General features: G+C 33.7%; 4 protein-coding genes across 6 annotated transcripts in view; 2 read left to right on the forward strand and 2 right to left on the reverse strand.

The window, feature by feature from the left end:
- Positions 1 to 6,220, reverse strand: part of ascc1 (activating signal cointegrator 1 complex subunit 1) — a 9,428-nt gene extending 3,208 nt beyond the window's left edge. Inside the window, exons 1-5 of one of the 2 annotated variants that reach the window (XM_042768195.1) lie at positions 5,396 to 6,220; positions 4,785 to 4,963; positions 2,693 to 2,826; positions 2,495 to 2,614; positions 690 to 814 (exon numbers count right to left, since the gene is read on the reverse strand). In XM_042768195.1, the coding sequence (XP_042624129.1) occupies positions 690 to 814; positions 2,495 to 2,614; positions 2,693 to 2,826; positions 4,785 to 4,963; positions 5,396 to 5,579 (742 nt within the window). In that variant the 5' untranslated portion in view covers positions 5,580 to 6,220. The remainder of the gene's footprint in view (positions 1 to 689; positions 815 to 2,494; positions 2,615 to 2,692; positions 2,827 to 4,784; positions 4,964 to 5,395) is intronic. The other variant, XM_042768194.1, reaches the window with a different exon arrangement.
- Positions 6,221 to 8,414: 2,194 nt separating this feature from the next.
- On the forward strand, positions 8,415 to 10,694 carry anapc16 (anaphase promoting complex subunit 16). Of its 2 annotated transcripts, none has more exons than XM_019085667.2 (4): positions 8,415 to 8,519; positions 9,119 to 9,267; positions 9,408 to 9,482; positions 10,353 to 10,694. In XM_019085667.2, exons 2-4 carry the CDS (start codon positions 9,126 to 9,128, stop codon positions 10,460 to 10,462), a joined length of 327 nt encoding a protein of 108 aa, XP_018941212.1. In that variant the 5' UTR covers positions 8,415 to 8,519; positions 9,119 to 9,125; the 3' UTR covers positions 10,463 to 10,694. The 2 variants fall into 2 exon arrangements, with proteins under 2 accessions (XP_018941212.1, XP_042624130.1); XM_042768196.1 differs by lacking the exon at positions 8,415 to 8,519 and adding an exon at positions 8,624 to 8,647.
- An 8,423-nt stretch (positions 10,695 to 19,117) lies between these two features.
- Positions 19,118 to 21,235, forward strand: ddit4 (DNA-damage-inducible transcript 4). Its single transcript, XM_042768197.1, has 3 exons — positions 19,118 to 19,302; positions 19,923 to 20,121; positions 20,212 to 21,235. The coding sequence occupies exons 2-3, from the start codon at positions 19,941 to 19,943 to the stop codon at positions 20,697 to 20,699; spliced, it is 669 nt and encodes a 222-aa protein (XP_042624131.1). The 5' UTR covers positions 19,118 to 19,302; positions 19,923 to 19,940; the 3' UTR covers positions 20,700 to 21,235.
- A 1,054-nt stretch (positions 21,236 to 22,289) lies between these two features.
- Positions 22,290 to 25,000, reverse strand: part of dnajb12b (DnaJ heat shock protein family (Hsp40) member B12b) — a 14,850-nt gene continuing 12,139 nt past the window's right edge. The window contains exons 7-8 of the mRNA XM_042768198.1: positions 24,813 to 24,957; positions 22,290 to 23,378 (exon numbers count right to left, since the gene is read on the reverse strand). Coding sequence (XP_042624132.1) covers positions 24,836 to 24,957 — 122 coding nt within the window. The 3' untranslated portion in view covers positions 22,290 to 23,378; positions 24,813 to 24,835. The remainder of the gene's footprint in view (positions 23,379 to 24,812; positions 24,958 to 25,000) is intronic.

Below are 25,000 nucleotides of genomic sequence, written 5' to 3' on the forward strand. Positions count from 1 at the left end.
AATAAATTACTTTTTTAATTTTAATTAAATTAATTTATTAAATAAATGTTAATGTGTTTTATTATAAATTACCATTTTCCCATGCAAGATTTATATTTTATTAGTTTTAATTTTACTAATTTTGTTAGGTGCCTTTGTCATTTTTTTTCCCCATATTAAGATTTAATTTTATTACAGTTTTAGTTCTAGTTATTTTTTTACTTATTTTATTTCAATTAGTTGCCAAGAATTTTTTTTTTTATCAATTTTGTTTTACATTTCCATCTAATTTTTAAATTCCAATTTTATGTGCTTTTGTCTGTTTGTTTTTCATTATTTCTATTAAGCTTTAATTTAATTTTATTTTTAGGAATTTTTGTACTTCAACTTATTTTATTTCAGTCAGTTGTCAAGGCAACATTTCTAATTTTTGTTTTGCATTTAAGTGAAAGTACTATAATTACACTAAAACTGAAATAGAAATGAATGCTCAATAGAAGCATTTATAAAAAACTAACAAAGATGATAAAAGCACATGAAGTCATCGTGACAAACAAACTCCTGATGAACAGTTTCTGTCCGGTTAGTTTAGCTTCTGCTTGATTCAGTAAATGTGATCGTGATCATGTTCGTTATGAGTGACGTGTTCACGGCGGGATTAAAGGAGGTCTTATTTGAAACTGATCTGGGATCAGTGAGGGCCATCTCACCTGATGGATCTTTCCGGAACAGTGTGTTCATGACGGTGCCATGAATCTTCACTCGGTCCCGCTCTCGCTCCATCAGACCAGCTGCTGCGAAACACTCCACCAGCCTGTCTGCGATCTGCTGGAGCCTGTACACACACACACACACACACACACACACACACACACACACACACCACACACACACACACACGCACACACGCACACACACACACACTACCACACGCACACACACACACACACACACACGCACGCACGCACACAAGCACACACACACGCACGCACGCACGCACGCACACAAGCACACAAACACGCACGCACGCACACACACACACACACACACACACACACACACACACACACCACACACACACACGCACGCACACACACACACACACACACACACAAACACACACAAACAACACCACACAAACACCACACACACACACACAACACAACAACAACACACGACCACAAACACGCACGCGCACACGCACACACACACACACACACACCCACACACACACACGCGCACACCCACACAACACACCACACACACACACACACACACACGCCACAGCACACTCACACGCACACATGCACACACACACACACACACACACACACACACACACACACACACACACACACACACGCACGCCACTACACACACCACACACACACAAACACACACAAACACACACACACAAACACGCACACCACACACACAGGACAACACAAACACACGCACACAAATATTTTAACGCACGCGCACGCACACACACACGCACGCACAAATAATGAGTAAAACTGAAAATTAATATTAAATGGCATTTTAAAAAATATTTTAAAACCTAAAAAATAAAAGCACAAAAAGTACTAGTACTTAAACTAAAATTAAAACTATTAAAAAAAGGATTGTTAATTAAAATAAATCTGTATTTTAAATCTGTAAATTAAATCAAATATAAAAAATAGATGGGGTAATTTATAACAAAAATTATAAATTCTGCCTTAGTAATTAACTGGAAAAAAGAAACATTACAAAAATTAATAAAACTGAAACTGAAATAAAATGAAAGCTAAATTGACAAAAAAAGCCAAGTGTATATCTAAAATTAAAACTATTAAAAATTATTTTAGTTAAAATAAAATGTAAATATTTTGATGAAAAACAAACTTATTTTATTTCAGCTAGCTGCCTACGCAACTTACATTTTTTTTAATGTTTACGTTTCCATCTAATATATATATTTTATTTATTTCATGTAATTAATTAAAATTATTTTTTTTTTTTTTTATAATTTTTATTTTAAGTTTAAGTATTAGTTACATTATGTGCTTTTGCCATTTTTGTTAGTTTTTAAAAAAATATTACTATTCAGCTTTAATTTTATTTAAATTAGTAATTTTTGCACTTAAAAATATTTTATCAGTTAGTCACCAAGGCAACACTTCCAGAGAATAGAAATAAAACAAAAGCTAAATAGAAGTATTTAAAAATGACAAACCACATAAATGACTTAAACTCAAACTAAAAATATAAAATCTAACTCAAAATATGAAAATATGAATCTATATTATCGTAGTACATAAATAATACCAAGACAACAGTTTATTGATATATAATACGATTGTTTTTCTTATTATATTACATGAATGTGTCAGATTTTGGTACATACGTGAAAGCATCACTACACTCAGTATAGAGTGTTCTGAAGTCATATGTTTGGATTGATGTGAGAGCGAGTAAGTGAGTAGTTTCGGGTGAACTATGAGACTATACCAGGAACTGAACTGTATCTTACTTGTCAGATCCATCTTGAACCCTGACTTTGGCATAGAGAACGTCCACCATCGACGGGTCGTCATTCATATATTCAATTCCTCGGACCTCCACAGGAAGTGGTTTTGCTTCAGTTATATCTCTGGAGACAAAGCGGCACATTGAGTCTGCTGACCATCACTGCGGTCTGTCCTGATGCTTTACAGGCTGCGGTACTGACCTGATGACATCCTGACACTGCTGCAGGAGCTTGCTTGCGCGTGTCACTTCCTGTTCGTTCAGCAGGGCCAGAGTGCCGATGGTCAGGTGCAGCTTGGCTGGGTTCTGGAAAATACTCTCATCCACCCCTGCGTCCTGCACACCACACGATAAAACCAACTCAAATCTAGCAAACATTTCATAGATGGCTTTTTATCACCACGACTAATAATTCACAATAAGACCAGGAACAAGAATTAAGAAAACAGTAAAGAGAGTGAATTTTGCTGTGACCTCATCACATGATATTATTTTTAAATAGCATTACAGTAAATTACATTAAATTATATTAACCTTTTAATATAATATAATTTATTAACCTGATTACATTTTTATATTAATATTATATTAAATTCTTGCATTACCTACTGGCAACAATAAGACAATAAGATAATAATATAATATAATTAATAAACTACATTTTACATTTAACCTTACTAAAACAAAAGAAAATATAATATAATACAATTAATAAAATTAAATTAAATTAAATCTTTAAATTAACATTAAATTGAATTTATGCATTAACTACTGGCAACAATATGTCCAGGAACTGAAATAAAATAAAATAAAATAATAAAATAAAATAAAAATAATAAAATTGAATTTATGCAAGTAAAATGAAATAAAATTAAATTACATCTTTAGATTTACATTACATTGAATTTATGCAATAAAATTTAATTTTTTTTTTTTATTAATATTAAATTGAATTTATGCAAGTAAAATAAAGTAAAATAAAATAAAATAAAATCTTTAAATTAACATTCAATTTAATTTATGCATTAACTACTGGCAACAATATGTCCAGGAAGTAAAATAAAATAAAATAATAAAATAAAATAAAAATAATAAAATTGAATTTATGCAAGTAAAATTAAATCAAATTAAATAAAATCTTTAAATTAACATTAAATTTAATTTATGCATTAACTACTGGCAACAATATGTCCAGGAACTGAAATAAAATACAATAAAATAATAAAATAAAAATAATAAAATTGAATTTATGCAAGTATAATTAAATAAAATTAAATTATATCTTTAGATTAACATTACATTGAATTTATGCAATAAAATTAAATTAATTTTTTTAATTAATATTAAATTGAATTTATGCAAGTAAAATAAAATTAAATTAAATTAAATTAAATCTTTAAATTAACATTAAATTTAATTTATGCATTAACTACTGGCAACAATATGTCCAGGAACTGAAATAAAATACAATAAAATAATAAAATAAAAATAATAAAATTGAATTTATGCAAGTATAATTAAATAAAATTAAATTTAATATACTAATAATTAATATTAAATTGAATTTATGCAATAAAAATAAATAAAATTCAATTCAATTAAATCTTTAAATTAACATTAAATTGAATTTATGCATTAACTACTGGCAACAATATGTCCAGGAAGTAAAATAAAATAAAATGTAATAATAAAAAATAAATAAATAAAATAAAATGTAATTTATGCAAGTAAAATTAAATCTTTAGATTAACATTAAATTGAATGTATGCAAGTAAAATAAAATTAAATAAAATTAAATCTTTAAATTAAATCTTTAGATAAACATTAAACTGAATTTATGCAACTAAAATTAAATTAAAATTACATTTTTTAATTGCCATTAAATTGAATGTATGCATTAACTACTGGCAACAATATGTCCAGAAAGTAAATAAAATGAATTCTGCTGTAGCTTTATTTTATTATATCATATAAAACTATATCAACCTAACCTAAAATAAAATAAATAGTAATATCAAATTACATTTATGTCTTAACTATTGGCAACAATAAAAAAAAAAACAATAAATAAAAAAGGTTTTAAATTTTCTGTTACCCTATTACATTACATAACATAACATTATATTATATTATATTATATTATATTATAACAAACCTTGTACTACATTAACCTTATATTATTATACTAAATGTATGTGTAAGTATGTGTATGTGTATCACAATACTATACTGAATTCTTGCAGTGTTAATGAAGACTCTGTGTGTGTGTGGACTTCACGAGTGAATGTTCTCACCTGTCCACAGCGCTCCAGCACCTGCTCTCGGAAGCGCAGGAAGCCCTGCTGCACCTGGGGATGATTTAGAGCAAACGACAGGAAGTGTGTGAACGGCTGCTTCCTCCGAAAGCTGTCGATCAGAACCTCAACGCGGGTTACAGCTGAGGCGACGGCTGCTCTGTGCGCACCTGTGACCACTGAGAACACACACACACACACACACACACGTGCACTTCCGTAAAGCCACAGAACAACCACAGGAAGAACACACAGTCCTCACCACCGCACACAACAACACGCTGCCACCAGAACATCCTGCGACTAGAACATTCTGACTCCTCAAGCACCTTTAATTATATGCAGGAACATTTTTAGTTGCACAACGCATCGTGCACATTCATTTAACACCAACCGAAACATAACAACCGTCTGCTTCTGAGTGTGTTTACATGAATTGCATCTCAAGATAATGTGGGTTTGAGCATGCAAAACTCACAGACACCATCCTATACCAGTTCCTCTGGTTTCTATACAGTTTATGCAGATGCTTTAATGCGTTCCCTGGGAGTTTGAGATTTGATTTGTGTCTGTGTGATGCTGAGGGGTTTGCTCAAATCACCGTCTCTTACCGATCTGTCCTTCCACGCCTTGTTTTGGGATGCTGATGGAAGTCTTGGTGTCTGATTCCAGTCGCTTACGAGTCTCTCCCTTCTTCCCGATAATATACCTGAAAACACAAGAACACCGTCCGGAAACGAGCAAGAAGCATCCAGAAAAGCTACAGTCGGTCTGTACGGGAGCCAGCTTCTGCATTAGAATGAAAACATATACATAAATCTAATATATTTACTACTTAGAATACTGATTTTGTTACTCTGAGAATGCATGTCGTCACTTTGTGCATTAATTTGAATAAAACAAGGAATGCACCAACACATTTCTTAAAGTGAATATGCATTTTGTGAAAGACAAACCCAGAATTCAGAGAAAAAAATAAAGTAATAATTGCAGGTTGTATACTTGCAGTTTTGGAGAAAACAGTCTTTAGAAACTCTGAACGGTGCGTCGTTCTCAGAATTGTGAGATTTTAATGCAAAATTGTGGGATATATACTCGAAAATGTGCAATTCTGAGAAAAAAAGTTAAATGTTTACTCATTAATTGTAGGATATAAACTCCAAACTGTGAGAAAAAAGTCTGAATTGTGAGAATTAACTCCAAATAAAGGCTAAACTTGTGAAAAAGTGAGAATTGTGTTAAATCCTGAGAAAGTCAGAGCTATCATATGATACAAAATTGCAAAATATAAACTTGGAATTGCTTGAAATGAAGTGAGAATTGTGTTCTAAACACGCAGTTCTGATGCAGAAAGTGCGTATTGCTGGACATAACCTACCAATTCTGACTTGAAACCATTTTTAAAAAATTCAAGACGTCAAAGTCACCTTTTTTTATTTTTTACTCCACGCAGCGACGTCTTCATGTGTGTGAGCACTCGATCAATAACACTTGTAAATAACTCTTAAACAACTCTATGCACGTCTATGGCGCAGCGGAAGCCTCTGTCCGTCTGCTGGATGTCGTACGCATCACACGGTTCGTCCAGACACTGCTCGGCTGCTGAGGAACGACACACTCACATCACACGACGTCATACTGAAGACACGAGGCAGTGGAGCGGACCGCTACAAACCTGCTCCTGAACACGGATAATCGTCCTCTTCTTCTTCGTAACTCTCCTCCTGGACTGGATTCTTCCTGTAAACTCTGCCGCTGATGTTAATGAGAGCCGGCCGCAAGACCTCCATCACACACAGACTGCTGGGAGAGAGAGAGAGAGAGAATACAGGGAATACATGAGCATGAGATTGCTGGTTAAATACGTGTAGATTTCACATTAAAGTCACTAGACAGAAAAGATTCCTATTTGAAGTAAATGCTGTGCTTTTTATTCATCAAAGAATCCTGAAAAAAGTATCACAGAAACTGTTACTGATAATAAATCATCATATTAGAATGATTTCTGAAGATCATGTGACACTGAAGACTGGAGTAATGATGCTGAAAATACAGCTGCACATCACAGAAATACATTATATTTTAACAGAAAGAAACAAACAAACAAATAAATAAATAAATAAATATAAAGAAACAAACAAACAAATAAATATATATAAATATATATATAAATATATATAATATATATATATATATATATCCATATATATATTATATATATATATATATATATAGGATATATAGATATGAAAGAAACAAATAAATAAATAAATATAAAAAAAGATATAAAAAATATAAAAAGAAACACAAACAAATAAAATAAATATATAAAAATTAAACAAGAAAAAAAATATATATTTATAAAAATAAAAAGAATAAATAAAAAGAAACAAATATATATATATATATATATAATATATATATATATTAATATATTTATATATACTCTATATATATAATTTTAAAGAAAAGAAACAAAATAAATAAATACATAATAAAAAGAAAAACAAATATATATAAAAAGAAACAAATAAATAAAATAAATAAATATTTAAAGAAAGAAACAAATAAAAAAAAAATAAATAACGCTATAATATATAAAAAGAAACAAAACAAATATATATATATATATATATATATATATATATTCTATCATATATATATATATATATATAAAAGAAAGAAACAAATATAAATAAATATTAAAAAAAAAAAAAATTAAAAAAAAGAAAAAAAAAAAAAAAAAAAAAAGAAAAAAAAACAAAAAAAAAAAAAAAAACAAATAAATGAATAAATATAAAAAGAAACAAACATACATACACACATACATATACATACATATATATAAAAGAAAGAAAGAAAGAAAGAAAGAAAGAAACATACATACATACATACATATATAAAGAAAGAAAGAAACAAATAAATAAATAAATAAATAAATTCTAGACTAATCGGTAAACATGATCAATTTATTACGTTTTCACTGAAACACAACTGTAAAGATCATCATTTTGGTGTCATCTGACAGTTTGTTCATGACATCTTCTGAAAATACTGAAATTCAGCTTAAATTTAAATGTCTTATAAATAAAGAAATATGATTCATAGTTCATAGTTTATCACGTGCTTCAACTGATGGCTGAACTTCGAATAAACCACACGAAACAACTCAGAACCCACGAAAACATCAACAAAGAACATATACTCGCAAGAACGCATGAATATAAATTATTAAATAATTAATCTTTCTACCTTTGAGCTGCTCTGTGTTCGCACGAAAATGTGGACGGAAGACGAGACTCCACTTCCGCTTTCAGCGTCTCGCTTAAAAGTCCTCTGCTGAGAGAATATAATAATAATAATAATAATAATAATAATAATAATAATAATAATACAATCCTTAACATATTATAATGAAATACAAATAATATTTAAATATATAATAAGCATTTAAATACTAGAAAAGTAAACGATATTGCACTTTAAACTTTTAATTGTCGAGATGCTACATGTAATATTTCATATTTAGTACATATTTTATTACAATTTGAAAAATCATAACATTATATACGATAATAACATCAATAACTTAATAAATTAACGAGCAAATAAAAATAAATAAATGGGCCTGATTACGCCGCGACGTCAGGTGGCGCTGCGACGTCCGATCAGCGTCAAAGTGACGTAAACAAACGCACTGAGGAAACAGCAGCAGCAGCGCTTCGGGTGACGCAGGTTAACAAATATTACACATATTTAACTTTATTTTGATTAATTCTATATATATATAGAAACGCTAATGAAGTGTGGAATGGTGTTAATGACTCATGATTTTCCTCGGTTACGAGTGTTGCTTTCATGAGGTCAGATTCTCAATGCCTTTGTTTGTTGCGTTTTATATTAAAATGTCAAAGTTAAAAATAATTCATATAAGTTAAATAAATGCTGTGATTGTTCTGTGCGTCTAGGCTGTTATATAAAGCTTATAAGTCAAAGCGTGACGCTTTTGCAAAGAGCAAAAGTGTTGTTTACATTCTTTACCAATGCAAAAATCTATACGTATATAATACGTATTTATAATATTTTTTTATATTTATATATATATATATATTATTAAAATTATATCATTGTATATAGTTATATAAAAGTATATATATATTTTAAAATATTTTTATATTTAGTTATTCAGTCAACAGAACAAAAAAATGTAAGAAACCCATGTTTTGAGTGTGTAGTGTGTAGTCTTTATTCTCGCCCTGTTTCTGTGCACGAGTTGAGCTGTATTTGCTGGTGTGTTCTGGTGTTTTAATGTGGTTTTTGTGTGCTCTGAACAGACTGTGAATGGCAGCGTCCTCGTCCTCGTCCTCGGCTGGAGGAGTCAGCGGCAGCTCGGTGACCGGATCCGGCTTCAGCGCCTCCGAGCTCATCCCGCCCAGGAAAGTGCTGTACACCTACCCGAAAGGAGCCGGAGAGATGATGGAGGGTGTGTGCGCCGCGTCCCTCTCCGTTATGCATTTCTGAATACCGTTTATGTCCCTCTGAAGCTCAAGAATGGCATAAAAGCCTGTTATATTAATTATTATGGAAGGATTTTCCCCGGTTAAGGCCTTTTTTTCCCCACAGATGGATCTGATCGATTTTTATGCGAGTCTGTCTTCAGCTATCAAGTTGCATCCACACTGAAGCAGGTTAAACATGGTGAGCTAAAAACACTCGGCTAAACAGTTCAGCTAAAAATGAACATTAAATGAAAATGTGTTCACTCTCAGATCACTCTCAGATCAGGATGAGTTTGTTTCTTCATCAGGTTTGTAGAAATGCAGCATTGCATCAGTGTCTCAGCAATGGATGCTCTGCAGTGAATGGGTGCCGTCAGAATGAGAGTCCAAACAGCTGATAAAAACATCACAATAATCCACAAGTAATCCACAGCACTCCAGTCCATCAGTTAACACCTGGAGAAGACAAAAGATGAAACAAATCCAGCATTAAGATCTTTTTAACTCAAATACATAGAGTCCATAATCCATAATAACACTTCCTCCAGTGAAAAAAGTGCATCTGCTGTTGTCTCTCGCATTAAAATCCAGACACATATTTGTTTAGAGCTGTTTAAACGCTGGTTGATCTGTGCAGATTTCTCTCCTAATTCACACCAGAACACTTTTTCACTGGAGGAAGTGTTTTTATGGATTATAGACTCTTATGTATTTGAGTTAAAAACATCTTAATGCTGGATGTGTTTCATCTTTTTGTCTTCTCCAGATGTTCACTGATGGACTGGAGTGCTGTGGATTACTTGTGGATTATTGTTATGTTTTTATCAGCTGTTTGGACTCTCATTCTGACGGGCACCCATTCACTGCAGAGCATCCATTGCTGAGACACTGATGCAGTGCTACATTTCTACAAACCTGATGAAGAAACAAACTCATCCTGATCTGGGATGATCTGAGGATGTTCATTATAGTTCAGTTTTTGGGTGAACTGTTTCTTTAAATTTCTGTGCACATTAGAGTTTGAATTTGCGCTTCACTGATATTTGATCTGGATTGTCTCTGATCTCAGATCAGCAGGTGTCACGGATGGAGCGTCTGGCCGGACTGGTGGAGCAGCTGGAGGCGGATGAGTGGAAATATAAACCCATCGAGCAGCTCCTGGGATTCACGACCTCATGACTGCATTCAGGACAGACGGATCAGTTTCTGTGCCTGTAAACATATTCATAAGCCTGGTTTTGTTTTTGTATGATGTTTTGCACTGGTTTATAATCGCAAACACTATGTTTTGTGATCATGTGTGTGAATATGTGTTGTGTTTTTGGAATACTTTAACCCCATGTTTTCACAGTGTTGGTTTTTACACGTATGGACTCTGAATACATGTACAATAAAGCCTTTTTAAGCACAATTCATAATGTTGTATTAATTCATTTAAATGATGATGATCGAAGGGTGCATTAAAATCTTTACATAAAGTTTAAAGATTTTCATGAAATTGGCATCAAGTTTATAGACTTTCTTAATGTGATCAAAAAATTAAGATTTAGGCCATGTATTTGCATATTGGGTTATACAGTTTTAACGTTAAGAAATTAATGAATTGAATGTTATGTTTGATTTGTCAGTCATACGTGAATGAAACAGGTCAGATTCTCCATTCACAAAATCATGGCATAGTTCATTAATAAATGTTTGCATCTATTTAAAAAAATAATAATCTAGATATATTTATTCAAATTGTTCAGAATCAGCATCTGTTGCAAAAACAATTAGTTATTCAGTTAAAAAGTATAAATAGGGCAGTACAACAAAACTGATTTGTGTGTGTGTGCATGTATTAAAAGTTAGTTTACCTAAATTAATATTTAATAAAAATACAATTTATATATATAAAAAAATAAAAAAACATATATATATATTATATATATATATATATATATATTATATATACACACACACGTACATATATAATGTAAACATTTATATGAATTAATAAAAAATTACTGTTATTGTGTGTGCCTGTATATATATATATATATATATATAATTTAGTATTTAACACCAATACAATTTAAGTAATCAATATTTTTAAATTAATATTTTAATATTTTTACAGTAAAGAAATGTATAATGAATTTTTATATTTTTTTATAGTAGTTTATGTTAAAACTATGTAATTCAAATATATGGAAAATTGCATGCTACTCAAATACATAAATCTTAAAGGCCAATATTTATTTATTTATTTGGTTATTTTATTTTATTTTTTCTTCTTTGAGAATTTTTTTTTTTTTTTTTTTTTTTTTTTTTTTTTTTGATTAATCCATTAATGGTCCTGGTCTTTTTGAGAACATTTCAACAGTTATTAAAAAAAGAAAAGAAAAATACTAAATAACTTGCTCTGCTTCTGAAACAAATTTCATTTTCTATTGGTGTCTAATTTTTCAATTATTCCTCTAATCATCTGTCAAGTTAAATTCTCCCAGGAAATTCAAACCATGTGTTTGTCAATGCATTTTGTTACTCAAAGTATGAGGCATTTGCAAAGAGCAAAAGTGTGTCAAATGTAAATTTTAACCAGTACAAAAATGTTTTTCAGTGACTTTGGCTAAAACAAAGGCTGAGGGTATGTAGGAGTCGTGTGGCACACAGTCCTGCAGAAACACAGAGCGGGGGACCGACAGCAACATGGAGAATGAAAATAAGAGCCTCAGTCTTTGTCCTTGAGCTGAAGCTCCTACACAAACACAAGCACAACACTCAGTCACAGCTCTCCAATCTGTCACCTAAAATGAATTTACTGCTTTAAAGACGAAATAATAAGAATAAAAGTTAAAGATCATATTAAACTTGAGGGGGATAGAGAAAGCAATGCAGTGTGAGCCTTGTGTAAACATTGCTTTGAGTTCCTTTAGATGCTTGATGGTCCCTGAACGTCAGCAGATGTTTATCAGACTTTATCGAACCAGGCCGCAGAGATGTTTCTGAATGAAAGTACTGTACGTTCTGTTCTCGCTGAGATGTTGATCGTCTACTTCTGTATTAAACAAAAGGGCGTTTCTAACTCTATAGCCATAGACTGCTGGGTCCTAATGCCGGAACACAAGGGTGGAGCTCATGAGAAATATATTAGACGGGGGAAAAAAATAAAGAAAGAAGAAAGGTTATTTTGCATGAGGAAAATGGGATAATGCATGACCCACTAAGATGTTTACCAATGAAACATGCAATGTTAATGTAATTAATGTAATTTTTCATAAAAATTAGCCATCTAGATTTTAATTTAGATTTTTGTAATTCTTATCAGTCTCAATCTAGTGATTCTTGTTAGATATTTAATACTGTTATTGTAATACAGTGTTTTTTAATCATAAATTAAATGCAGTACAACAAATACAGTGATAATGTAGTATTTAATATTAACACTGTACATACATATCATTTAATATAATTTTGTATTTAATATAAGTACAATTTAAATTATATATCATTATTGTAAAGAAAAATACATATTTTTGTATAATAGTATGAGAATTGGGGTTAAAAAGAAAATCTTTATGGTCCTTTGAATATACTACTTTTTTATGCAAAACATTTTTATTTATTTATTTATTTTTTGGTCTGAAATGTGAGCTGAACATATTTTTTAGTTTATTATGCATATATTCAGATTTGCATATTGCACAAACATTGCTCTTTCATGGTTTCAGAAGTGCAAAAGCAGTTCTGTTGTTGTTTTCATGGCAACATTTGGGGGATTTGCTTTATGGCCATAAAATATATGATATATGATAGTGTGAAATGTAAATGAACTGGGACAGCATGTTTTGTTCCTGGACAGGGAACACGTGTCTTTGTTGTTTTCTGTGGTTCCTCCTACATTCGGAGAGAACTGTTTGTCCTCCTCTGCTGAAGTACATCTGTGAAGTTTGGCTTCCCTCCAACAAACCTTCATTGCATTATGTGTAGGATTGTGTGCATGAACTTAAGTAAAAGCCCAACTAGTTAATCTTCACTCAATCTCCAGGAGAGAGTTCTTGAGATTTCAAAACTTTATTTGCTTTGGTTGCTCAATTCTTTGTCCTGAAGAAACGGTTTATTATTAAACACAGTTAAAGTGGTCAAAGGCTTTCATTCAAATGGACAAACAGCATTAAGGTTTAACCAGGAAACCTTCCAGCCATTATTGCAGCATTTCGTAGAAGTTGTAAGGATCATTATACAACTGTAAATGAGTTTTACGCAACATGTTTTTGATCCAAAGCACTGGTGTTGTAATTTTAGTCACCCTCCAGTTCACCCTCTTTTAGGATTAAACTTGCAACCTAGTTATAGGTAAATACTGAGAATAATTTCTGCCACAGCTTTTTCCCAAAGTAACCACATTTATGAGTACATCTCTATAATCCTGCGTATGAGCAATAACAAAACTAGTGCAGAATTGTGTGATATAAATTCAGAATTGTGCGATATAAATTCAGAATTGTGCGATATAAAGTCAGAACAGTGCGATGTAAAGTCAGAATTGTGAGACGTAAAGTCAGAATTGTGCGATATAAAGTCAGAATTGTGCAATATAAAGTCAGAACAGTGCGATATAAAGTCAGAATTGTGAGACATAAAGTCAGAATTGTGCGATATAAAGTCAGAATTGTGCAATATAAAGTCAGAACAGTGCGATATAAAGTCAGAACTGTGAGACGTAAAGTCAGAATTGTGCGATATAAAGTCAGAATTGTGCGATTTAAAGTCAGAACTGTGAGATGTAAAGTCAGAATTGTGCGATATAAAGTCAGAATTGTGCGATTTAAAGTCAGAACTGTGAGATGTAAAGTCAGAATTGTGCGATATAAAGTCAGAATTGTGCGATATAAAGTCAGAACTGTGAGACGTAAAGTCAGAATTGTGCGATATAAAGTCAGAATTGTGCGATATAAAGTCAGAACTGTGAGACGTAAAGTCAGAATTGTGCGATATAAAGTCAGAATTGTGCGATATAAAGTCAGAATTGTGTGATATAAAGTCATAACTGTACGATATAAAGTCAGAATTGTGCGATATAAAGTCAGAACTGTGAGACGTAAAGTCAGAATTGTGGGACGTAAAGTCATAATTGTGTGATATAAAGTCAGAATTGTGTGATATAAAGTCAGAATTGTGCGATATAAAGTCAGAACTGTGAGACGTAAAGTCAGAATTGTGGGACGTAAAGTCATAATTGTGCGATATAAAGTCAGAATTGTGCGATATAAAGTCAGAATTGTGAGACGTAAAGTCAGAATTGTGGGACGTAAAGTCAGAATTGTGCAATATAAAGTCAGAATTGTGGGACGAAAAGTCATAATTGTGCGATATAAAGTCAGAATTGTGCGATATAAAGTCAGAATTGTGGGACGAAAAGTCATAATTGTGCGATATAAAGTCAGAATTGTGCGATATAAAGTCAGAATTGTGAGACGTAAAGTCAGAATTGTGGAACGTAAAGTCATAATTGTGTGATATAAAGTCAGAATTGTGCGATATAAAGTCAGAACTGTGAGACGTAAAGTCAGAATTGTGCGATATAAAGTCAGAATTGTGCGATATAAAGTCAGAATTGTGCAATAAAAAGTCGAACTGTGCGATATAAAGTCAGAACTGTGCGATATAAAGTCGAACTGTGCGATATAAAGTCAGAACTGTGCGATATAAAGTCAGAACTGTGAGACGTAAAGTCAGAATTGTGCGATATAAAGTCAGAATTGTGCGATATAAAGTCAGAATTGTGCGATATAAAGTCAGAACTGTGAGACGTAAAGTCAGAATTGTGCGATATAAAGTCAGAATTGTGCGATATAAAGTCAGAATTGTGCGATATAAAGTCAGAATTGTGCGATATAAAGTCAGAATTGTGCGATATAAAGTCAGAATTGTGCGATATAAAGTCAGAACTGTACGATATAAAGACAGAATTGTGCGATATAAAGTCAGAACTGTACGATATAAAGACAGAATTGTGTGATTTAAAGTCAGAACTGTGGGACGTAAAGTCAGAATTGTGCGATATAAAGACAGAATTGTGCGATATAAAGTCAGAACTGTACGATATAAAGACAGAATTGTGTGATTTAAAGTCAGAACTGTGCGATATAAAGTCAGAACTGTACGATATAAAGACAGAATTGTGTGATTTAAAGTCAGAACTGTGCGATATAAAGTCAAAACTGTACGATATAAAGTCAGAACTGTGAGATATAAAGTCAGAACTGTACGATATAAAGACATAATTGTGTGATTTAAAGTCAGAACTGTGCGATATAAAGTCAGAAACTGTACGATTTAAAGACAGAATTGTGTGATTTAAAGTCAGAACTGTGCGATATAAATTCAGAACTGAGATATAAAGTCAGAATTGTGTGATTTAAAGTCAGAACTGTACGATATAAAGACAGAATTGTGTGATTTAAAGTCAGAACTGTGCGATATAAAGTCAGAACTGTGAGATATAAAGTCAGAATTGTGCGATTTAAAGTCAGAACTGTGCGATATAAAGTCAGAACTGTGCGATATATAGTCAGAACTGTGCGATATAAAGTCAGAACTGTGCGATTTAAAGTCAGAACTGTGCGATATAAAGTCAGAACTGTACGATATAAAGTCAGAACTGTGCAATATAAAGTCAGAATTGTGCGATATAAAGTCAGAACTGTGCGATATAAAGTCAGAATTGTGTGATTTAAAGTCAGAACTGTGGGACGTAAAGTCAGAATTGTGCAATATAAAGTCAGAACTGTGCGATTTAAAGTCAGAACTGTGTGATTTAAAGTCAGAACTGTGGGACGTAAAGTCAGAATTGTGCGATATAAATTCAGAACTGTGCGATATAAAGTCAGAATTGTGCGATATAAAGTCAGAACTGTGCAATATATAGTCAGAACTGTGCGATATAAAGTCAGAATTGTGCGATTTAAAGTCAGAATTGTGTGATGTAAAGTCAGAACTGTGCGATATAAAGTCAGAACGGTGCGATATAAAGTCAGAACTGTCCGATATAAAGTCAGAACTGTGCGATATAAAGTCAGAACTGTGGAACGTAAAGTCAGAACTGAGATATAAAGTCAGAACTGTGCGATATAAAGTCAGAACTGTGCGATATAAAGTCAGAACTGAGATATAAAGTCAGAACTGTGGAACGTGAAGTCAGAACTGAGATATAAAGTCAGAATTGTGCGATTTAAAGTCAGAATTGTGTGATGTAAAGTCAGAACTGTGCGATATAAAGTCAGAACTGTGCGATATAAAGTCAGAACTGTCCGATATAAAGTCAGAACTGTGCGATATAAAGTCAGAACTGTGGAACGTGAAGTCAGAACTGAGATATAAAGTCAGAACTGTGCGATATAAAGTCAGAACTGTGCGATATAAAGTCAGAATTGTGCGATATAAAGTCAGAACTGAGATATAAAGTCAGAACTGTGGAACGTGAAGTCAGAACTGAGATATAAAGTCAGAATTGTGCAATATAAAGTCAGAACTGTGCGATATAAAGTCAGAATTGTGCGATATAAAGTCAGAACTGAGATATAAAGTCAGAACTGTGGAACGTGAAGTCAGAACTGAGATATAAAGTCAGAATTGTGCAATATAAAGTCAGAACTGTGCGATATAAAGTCAGAATTGTGCGATATAAAGTCAGAACTGAGATATAAAGTCAGAACTGTGTGATATAAAGTCAGAATTGTGCGATATAAAGTCAGAATTGTGTGATATAAAGTCAGAATTGTGCGATATAAAGTCAGAACTGAGACGTGCGATATAAAGTCAGAACTGTGCGATATAAAGTCAGAACTGTGCGATATAAAGTCAGAATTGTGCAATATAAAGTCAGAACTGAGACGTGCGATATAAAGCCGCAATTACCTTTTTTATTTTTCTATTCCATGTCAGAAACAAGCTTCCATATAAACCAGCTCTGTCTCAGACTAAAACAAAAATTCTTATTCCCACGAGTTATGTTTTTCATTTAAACATATAGTTAATAATCTTGCCAGGCTGTTGTTGTACATAAGACTCTGAGTTGCTTGCCTGGCTAAATAAAGTTAAATAAATAATAAATCATGTATTTACTGGGCGACTGTCTTTTAATGCTCAGAAAAATCAGATAATACATGCTAAAATTGCACTCTTCCTCAGGATTGAAGTGGTTTTTCATTTACTAAGCGTCTCTAAGGCACATTTGGCAGAGGTCAGATCTTCAGCAGTTGTCCTCAAGCCCAGTTTTGCAGAGGTGTGAACAAACAACAGGCCTTTCTTAAAGCACCGCATAAATGTGTGCATTGATTTAACACAGAAAACTCTTCTGAGGCCCATTAAGGTTTGTGTATTCATGCGGATGAACGGATTCAAATGCATTATATGCAAAAGTTGCAGCAGGATCTGATGGAAAACACACCCTCGACTAGAAAACAGAAGACTGGAATGCGCCTGTCCGTGTGGGACAGTCCCTGCTGACCAGCAACTAAACTAGGAAACTTTTAACCCTTGCTGAACCTCCCCCGACTGCAGCGCTTCACACTTTACTGGCCAAATGCAGCCAATTTAGCTGAAAGACAGAATTTATTATGGTTTTATTATGAACTCTTTCCAGTGAAGACTAGTTTTTAAGTTTCTAACGTACCAAAGTGTGTTAACTCGGTTAGTTGCAGGGGTTTCATGTGAAAACTCCCAAAAAATTCAGACCCCCTTTAGTACTTTTAGTTTGGTTAAAATGTGAAAACAGGGTTCATGTGTCCATAGACTTTTTTAATTATCTAGGATTAAAATATAAAGGAAAGTGTATATTTATATCTTGTACTCTGTAAAAAGTGTTAACCTGGAACTAGGTCAACTACATTTAACTGTAACATTTAGTTTTGTTGGTAAAATGTGTGTAGGTTGATTCTGAGACATTAAATTATTTGATTTAAAAATAAAATAAAACCAGTTAATTTAGACGGCAGCATTTTTTAGGTTAGCATTTTGTAAATTTTTCCACCATCAAAAGTACAAAAACTCCCCAAAAAGCCAGACCCTGTTAAAGTCAACTTTTGGTGCTTTTAATTTTAGCTTTCAAGTGTGTTATTAAATCATTATTTTAGATTAAAATATTAGGAAAAGTCTATGTTTTAGGTCTTGTAAAATATAAAAGTTTTACCCTGTAATTATTTCTACTTTATTTAACCCATAAAACTTAGTTTTGTTGGTATACGTGTTTTTAGTTCTTTGAATAAAACCAGTTAATTTAGAAGTTTCCATTCTGTTTTTCAGTGCCAATCTTTCACCATTTTAATTAGTTTGGCAGATGTGACCAAAACGTGTTTAAAAGTACAAATGTGAGTTCATAAACGTTACATGAATAGTAGAACAACAGCAAAAGTTGTTTACAATGAAGTAACGTTATATATCGGCTTTACAAAAGGATCTCATATGAAGTTATTGGAGGCATTAAACTGCATCAAGCTGACTGTGTGTTTATTTAGTGAAGTCATCGGTCACTGGCTCTTCATGCACGTACTCAATGAAAAGCCAACTAGAGTCAGTATTTCACAATTCTGTTTCGATTCGAGATGCAAATCACTTAATCGTCCAATCAAAGCACAAACAAATGCGTAAACGTGAGATTCGCCACTGCATGTCCTGAGTGGAAGACAAAAGGTGATGTGAGAACTGCGCCCTCCTCCACCGCAGACAATAGCGAGCGTCCTTGATCAGCGCTGCTGCGTGTTACCAGGCGAAGTTGGGACGCGAAAGACGTGACATAAAAGCCGATTGGCTGAAAACTCGAAGGAGGCGTGGCCAGCGCGGCGGCTATATAAGCAGGCGCAGAAAGCGTTGCGTCAGTGTTTGCAGAACTCACTCACTGCGGACACTAGCAGCTGCTGCACTTATTCCGCTCCTCACACGGCTTTGTTAGTTGCTGGTCATTGTTGCGGACTATTTCATCTGCGGGAAACTAACGACAATTAATCACATCTGAAGATCTATCGTGCAGAATATCGGTAAGTGTCTTGTTTGATTATTTTTATGGCTGTTTTTTATTGTCATCATTGTTGTTCATTCAAACCAAAGTACAATGCATGATAAAAGTATGCTGCTTTTTTGATCGAATATCCCTGACATAAGCACTGCAAAATCAGTCAGATAACTGGCTGATGCATGTATCTTTTTTTTTTTTTTTTTTTTTTTTTTTTTTTAGTTAAAATGACAATTCTTTGTTTGTTGACTCTGCAGAAATGATTTTCTTGTTTTGCAGTACACATTTAAACACATTTACATCACGATGCATTAACTTGAAGCGAAATTACTTTAGAAAAAAAAACATTTAGTGAGGTTATGCTTAAACCAATGCAGCTCTCTCTATAGGATCAGAACAACTAACTTAATTCAAAGGGAAAGCAATTTTTCTGACCGTTTTGCCAGATTTTTATCTTTGTTTTAAGCATGGAGAAACATTTTCCATTAAAGTATAATTTTAATACATTTTTCAGAATGCATTCAAGACTTTATATATATCTTAAGTCATTTTGCCAGTAAATGCATCTTGACAAAAATGTTGCAATGCACCAGCTGCTTTAATGTCTCGTGCATGAATAATAAAAACAGATCTTCTCTTTTACAGTCATTTTAAGACGGAACAATGCCGGAGCAGCTGATTTCCAGACTTACATCTGAAGACTCGAGTCTCCCATCCACACCAACATCTGATGCTCCATCCAAACGCTTGTCCTGGAGCAAACTGATGCAGAAACTGCACAGCAGCCAAAGCCTAGACTCTGATTCAGACAATCACAGCAGCACAGACGATGCATCAGATGCAGGTAAACATGCATGACTTACCATGCATAAGTTTTCCACCTTCACCATGCAAGGTCTTGAGTCTAATGCATGCTTGCATTCGTCTCCCGCAGGTTCCATATCCCTAGCCGATCTTTCCGAATCCGACTTGTTTTTCGACCCGACCGAAGAGGCCTTGTGCAAAGAAGTGGTGCAGCTCATTGCACTTAACCTGACCGACGCTAAAGACGGTGTCCTGCACTGCTCCAAACTCCTCATTCCCGAGACGCTCCTGGAGCACATCGGCCAGGAGCTGGTGCATCTGTCGGTCAGCGAGCCCTGCGGCCTTCGCGGTGCCCTCGTTGACCTCTGCGTGGAGCAGGACGGCAGCTGCGAAGCCGTGGGACAAATCTCAGTTGACCCATACCTAGTGCCCACCTTCCAGCTCACACTCGTCCTGAGGCTCGACTCCAGGGGCTTTTGGCCAAAAATCCAGGGGCTTTTCGCCGGCAGATCGCCTTCGTCTCCAGTTGTTAGACGTGCACTTAAACTGAGCACTGGATTTAGAGTTATTAAGAGAAAACTGTACAGCTCTGAAGAGCTTTTGATTGAAGAATGCTGAGCTCGACTGATTGAATGTCCATGTCATGGATTTTACCAGGTTTTTAAATGAAGCTGTTCGGTCTCACAAGAGGCCTGAAGTGTTGTATGACTGTTTAAAGCAGAACGTTACCAACTCGCAGGGCATTTGTAATGCAGATGTAGGGTATATAAAAAAAGACTTTAATACAATAAAGTGTTTGTTGCACTTTTGCTGACGTTCTAGTGAAGCAGGAGCTTTCGGGCTGCTGTTGAAATGTTTACCTCAGGTTCATGGGAACCAGATGTGGCAGCTATTTTTCATGTAGAAGACTTTGTTTTTGTTGTTCAAGTACCGATTTGTTCAAAGATGTGTAACAATGTGTCTGGATACAGTTATTGTTCTCTTGGATCAAATGGAAGAGGTGCTTTTAATTTCTTTCTTTTTTTCTTTTTTAAGCAATCATATGCATAGCCATGTATCTTATTTATTTGATATTCAAATGAAATGTGTTCTGGGTTTTTCTTTTGTACTTGAACGAAATGCAGAAAATAAATTATCTTTTTGAGGAAAAACAATCAGTGTCTTTGCACTTATTTTTGGGATGTTTATATTTTATGCATTTAACAGATGCTTTTTGTGCATTAATGGTAATGTATGCATTTTATCAATTCATGCATTCTCTGGGAATCAAGGAGAAATTACCTATACCACAGTATTAATATTTTCAGAGATGCCACATTTTGTAAAGTCTTTATAGACATGCTTCACTGATTAGACTAACGTGATCAGATTTTCTGAAACAGTACTATAGTTTTAATATATTTGTGCTATTCAAATACAATGTGTGCCGTTTTATTTTATATTGTATTATAAAAGTATTGATGCATTAATTATGCTTTTTAAGGCACCTTATGATGCATAGTATGATCTCATGAATAATTGTAACCAGTGTTTTTATATCTATTCTGTTACACCGATAAATAACCGACTTGATACGTGACAAGGAATCTGCAAATATAATGTATTTTAATTGCATCAGTGTCTCAGCAATGGATGCTCTGCAGTGAATGGGTGCCGTCAGAATGAGAGTCCAAACAGCTGATAAAAACATCACAATAATCCACAAGTAATCCACAGCACTCCAGTCCATCAGTTAACATCTGGAGAAGACAAAAACTGAAACAAATCCAGCATTAAGATGTTTTTAACTCAAATACATAGAGTCTATAATCCATAATAACACTTCCTGCAGTGAAAAAAAGGGAATTTTCTGTTGTCTCTCACATCTTTAATTTCTCTCCTGATTCAGACCAGAACACTTCTTCACTGGAGGAAGCGTTATGATGGATTATTATGGATTATGCTACATTTCTCCAAACCTGATGAAGAAACAAACTCATCCTATGATGATCTGAGGGTGTTCATTTTTGGGAGAACTATTGCTTTAAATGAAGCGCATGTCTTTCTCTCAGCTGCTTTCCTCAACATTCCACGCGCTGGGTTTCCTTTTTTTCAGACGGGTGACTACGAACGTGTTGAAACGCATGATTCAGCTGACTGTGGCATTATCTGACGTCTTACGTCTAAAACACAGTTACATGCAACACTCAGGCAAACTCACACACCCACTCTGTGGACAGTGGCACGTACAACCTTTATTTGTATTCAGAGTGAAATAATTGCAGCGTAGTCACTGTCAGTGATGAAACTAAGTCATGTAGAAAATAAAACTTCATATGAAATAAATATTCCTATTCAATTCTTCAATAAATATGACCTGTGTACAGCAGCCGTAGTTACTCCTAACACGCAGGACAGATAAAGTCAGACGCAATAATTTAATCAGTAAGATCCCTGCATAGATAAATCTCAAACATACAAATATAAATCATTAAAAAGTCATGATCTCGATCTAAACAAACTCAAATAAATAAATGCAGATATTGTCATCGGACCCCCCAGTCTGTTTCATAATGCAAAACCAGATTGTTGATTCCTGCCAGAGCTGAAAATAAGGTTGAAATTAGAGAAACAACACCATGAACTTTAAATCAGGCCAGAACATTCAGACTGTGAGGAACGTCCTTCATCCACAGGAGTCCAAAACACCAGCTCCGGTTTCACACACACACACACACACACACACACAATCCTTAGTATGCACGCACACATACACACACACACACACACACAAACACAAACTATCCCTAGTATGCATGTACACGCACACACCCATTTGCTCATGTATATGGTCCTTAGCATGCATGCATGCAAGTACAAACACACACACACACACACACACACACAATCCTTAGCATGCATGTACACACACACACACTTGCACACATACATGGTCCTTAGTATGCATGCATACATGCATGTACACACACACACACACACACACACACAATCCTTAGCATGCATGTACACACTCACACACACTTGCTCAAAGTACATGGTCCTTAGCATGCATGCATGTACACACACATATACACACACAGACACATGTACACGCTCACACACACACACTTGCTCACGTATATGGTCTTTAGCATGCATGCGCACACACACACACGTACACAGATACACACACACAGCTTCAGCCCTCAGTAAGTAATTCTAGTCAAGTTCAGTAGTTGTTGCAATGCTCAGCCCTGTTTTTCAAACAGATGTATGGCGTTCTTCCATATTCCAGACTGGAGAGATTGTTTTTGGAACCTGTGCAGAAAATAAATATTGATATATGAATCATATTTATTTGAAGAAATATGAATAATGCATTGTTTTAATTAATTATTTGTGATGAAAATGCAACATTCCACAATGCACATGATACGATACTTTTGCTTCACGCTGAAGTGTGTAATTTCAGCAGCACAAACACTGACCCACTTTTCCAGCAGTGGTTTGGGAAGGACTTCCCCTATTCATTCCCTCCTTGGGGAATTCACCAAGCACTGAGCCAAGCAAACCGGTACTTATAAATATATACACACATGAATAATTAAAAAATATGTGATATACACTGTACACTATATACACTGCTTCAAAAGTTTGGGATCAGTAAGACTTATGTTTTTTTAAAAAAGTCTCTTCTGCTCATCAAGGCTGCATTTATTTGATCAGAAAAAGAGAAAAATAACAGTAATCTTGCAAAATGTTATTACAATATAAAACAATGCTTTCTAATTTAATATCCTTTAAAATATAATTTATTTCTGTGATGCAACGCTGAATTTCCATCATCATTACTCCAGTATAAAGTGTCCCATGATCTTCAGAAATCATTCTAATATGATGATTTATTATTAGAATTATTAACAGTTGTGCTGCCAAATATTTTTTTGGAAACTGTGATACTTTTTTCAGGATTCTTTGATGAATAAAAAGTTAAAAAGAACAGAATTTATTCAAAATATAAATCTTTTCTAACAATATAAATCTTTCCTATCACTTTGTCATAATTTAATATCTTTGCTGAATAAAAGTTTTAATTTCTTTTAAAAAAAGAAAGAATAAAAATATACTGAGCCCAAACTGTTGAACTGTTGTGTATATTGTTAGAAAAGATTTCTATTTTAAATAAATGCTCTTCTTTTTAACATTTTATTCATCAAAGAATACTAAAAAAAGTATCACAGGTTCCAAAAAAAAAAAAAAAATTAAGCAGGACAACAGTTTCAGCTCTGAAAATAAATCAGTATATTAGAATGATTTCTGAAGATCATGTGACACTGAAGACTGGAGTAATGATGCTGAAAATACAGCTGCACATCACAGAAATACATTAGATTTTAATGTATATTAAAATAGAAAAACGTTATTTTACATCATAATAATATTTCAAAATATTAAATTTTTTCTTGTATTTTTGATCAAATAATTGCAGCCTTGATGAGCAGAAGAAACTCATGTAAAAAACATTTTATTTATATATATATATATATATAAACTGAGACACCACAAACTATCTTGAGGTCATGGACGTTGATTAAGCGTTCATTAGCGTCTCTGTCGCTCAAACAGTGGAGGACGACACATGGGTTTGATTCCCAGGGAATGCATGCACTGAAAGGAAAGTCGCCTCGGATAAAAGCATGAATGTAAATGAAGTGGGACTCAGATGAAGGTGTGGACGGATGCGGAGCTCACCAGGTAGTGCACTGAAGCTTCATCTATCCGTGTAAAGACGCCTGAACCTCAGACAGACGAGAGCAGCTCGGGGTTCCCATCCGCTGAGCCCGCTGGTACAGATCACTGTCCCCGAAATACCGCGCACGGTACAGCAGACCCTCCTCTGAAACACACACACACACACACACACACACACACGCACAAAC

The sequence above is a fragment of the Cyprinus carpio genome, chromosome A12 (genome assembly GCF_018340385.1).
Source record: "Cyprinus carpio isolate SPL01 chromosome A12, ASM1834038v1, whole genome shotgun sequence".
Classification (NCBI taxonomy): Eukaryota; Metazoa; Chordata; class Actinopteri; order Cypriniformes; family Cyprinidae; genus Cyprinus; species Cyprinus carpio.

Bases quoted from the DNA above. Each gene is read 5' to 3' on its own strand.
- anapc16 (XM_019085667.2), top strand. From the start codon at position 9,126: ATGGCAGCGTCCTCGTCCTCGTCCTCGGCTGGAGGAGTCAGCGGCAGC. The intron at 9,268-9,407 runs GTGTGTGCGCCG...TTTTCCCCACAG, and splicing joins AGCCGGAGAGATGATGGAGG to ATGGATCTGATCGATTTTTA. The intron at 9,483-10,352 runs GTGAGCTAAAAA...CTCTGATCTCAG, and splicing joins ACTGAAGCAGGTTAAACATG to ATCAGCAGGTGTCACGGATG.
- ddit4 (XM_042768197.1), top strand. From the start codon at position 19,941: ATGCCGGAGCAGCTGATTTCCAGACTTACATCTGAAGACTCGAGTCTC. The intron at 20,122-20,211 runs GTAAACATGCAT...CGTCTCCCGCAG, and splicing joins AGACGATGCATCAGATGCAG to GTTCCATATCCCTAGCCGAT.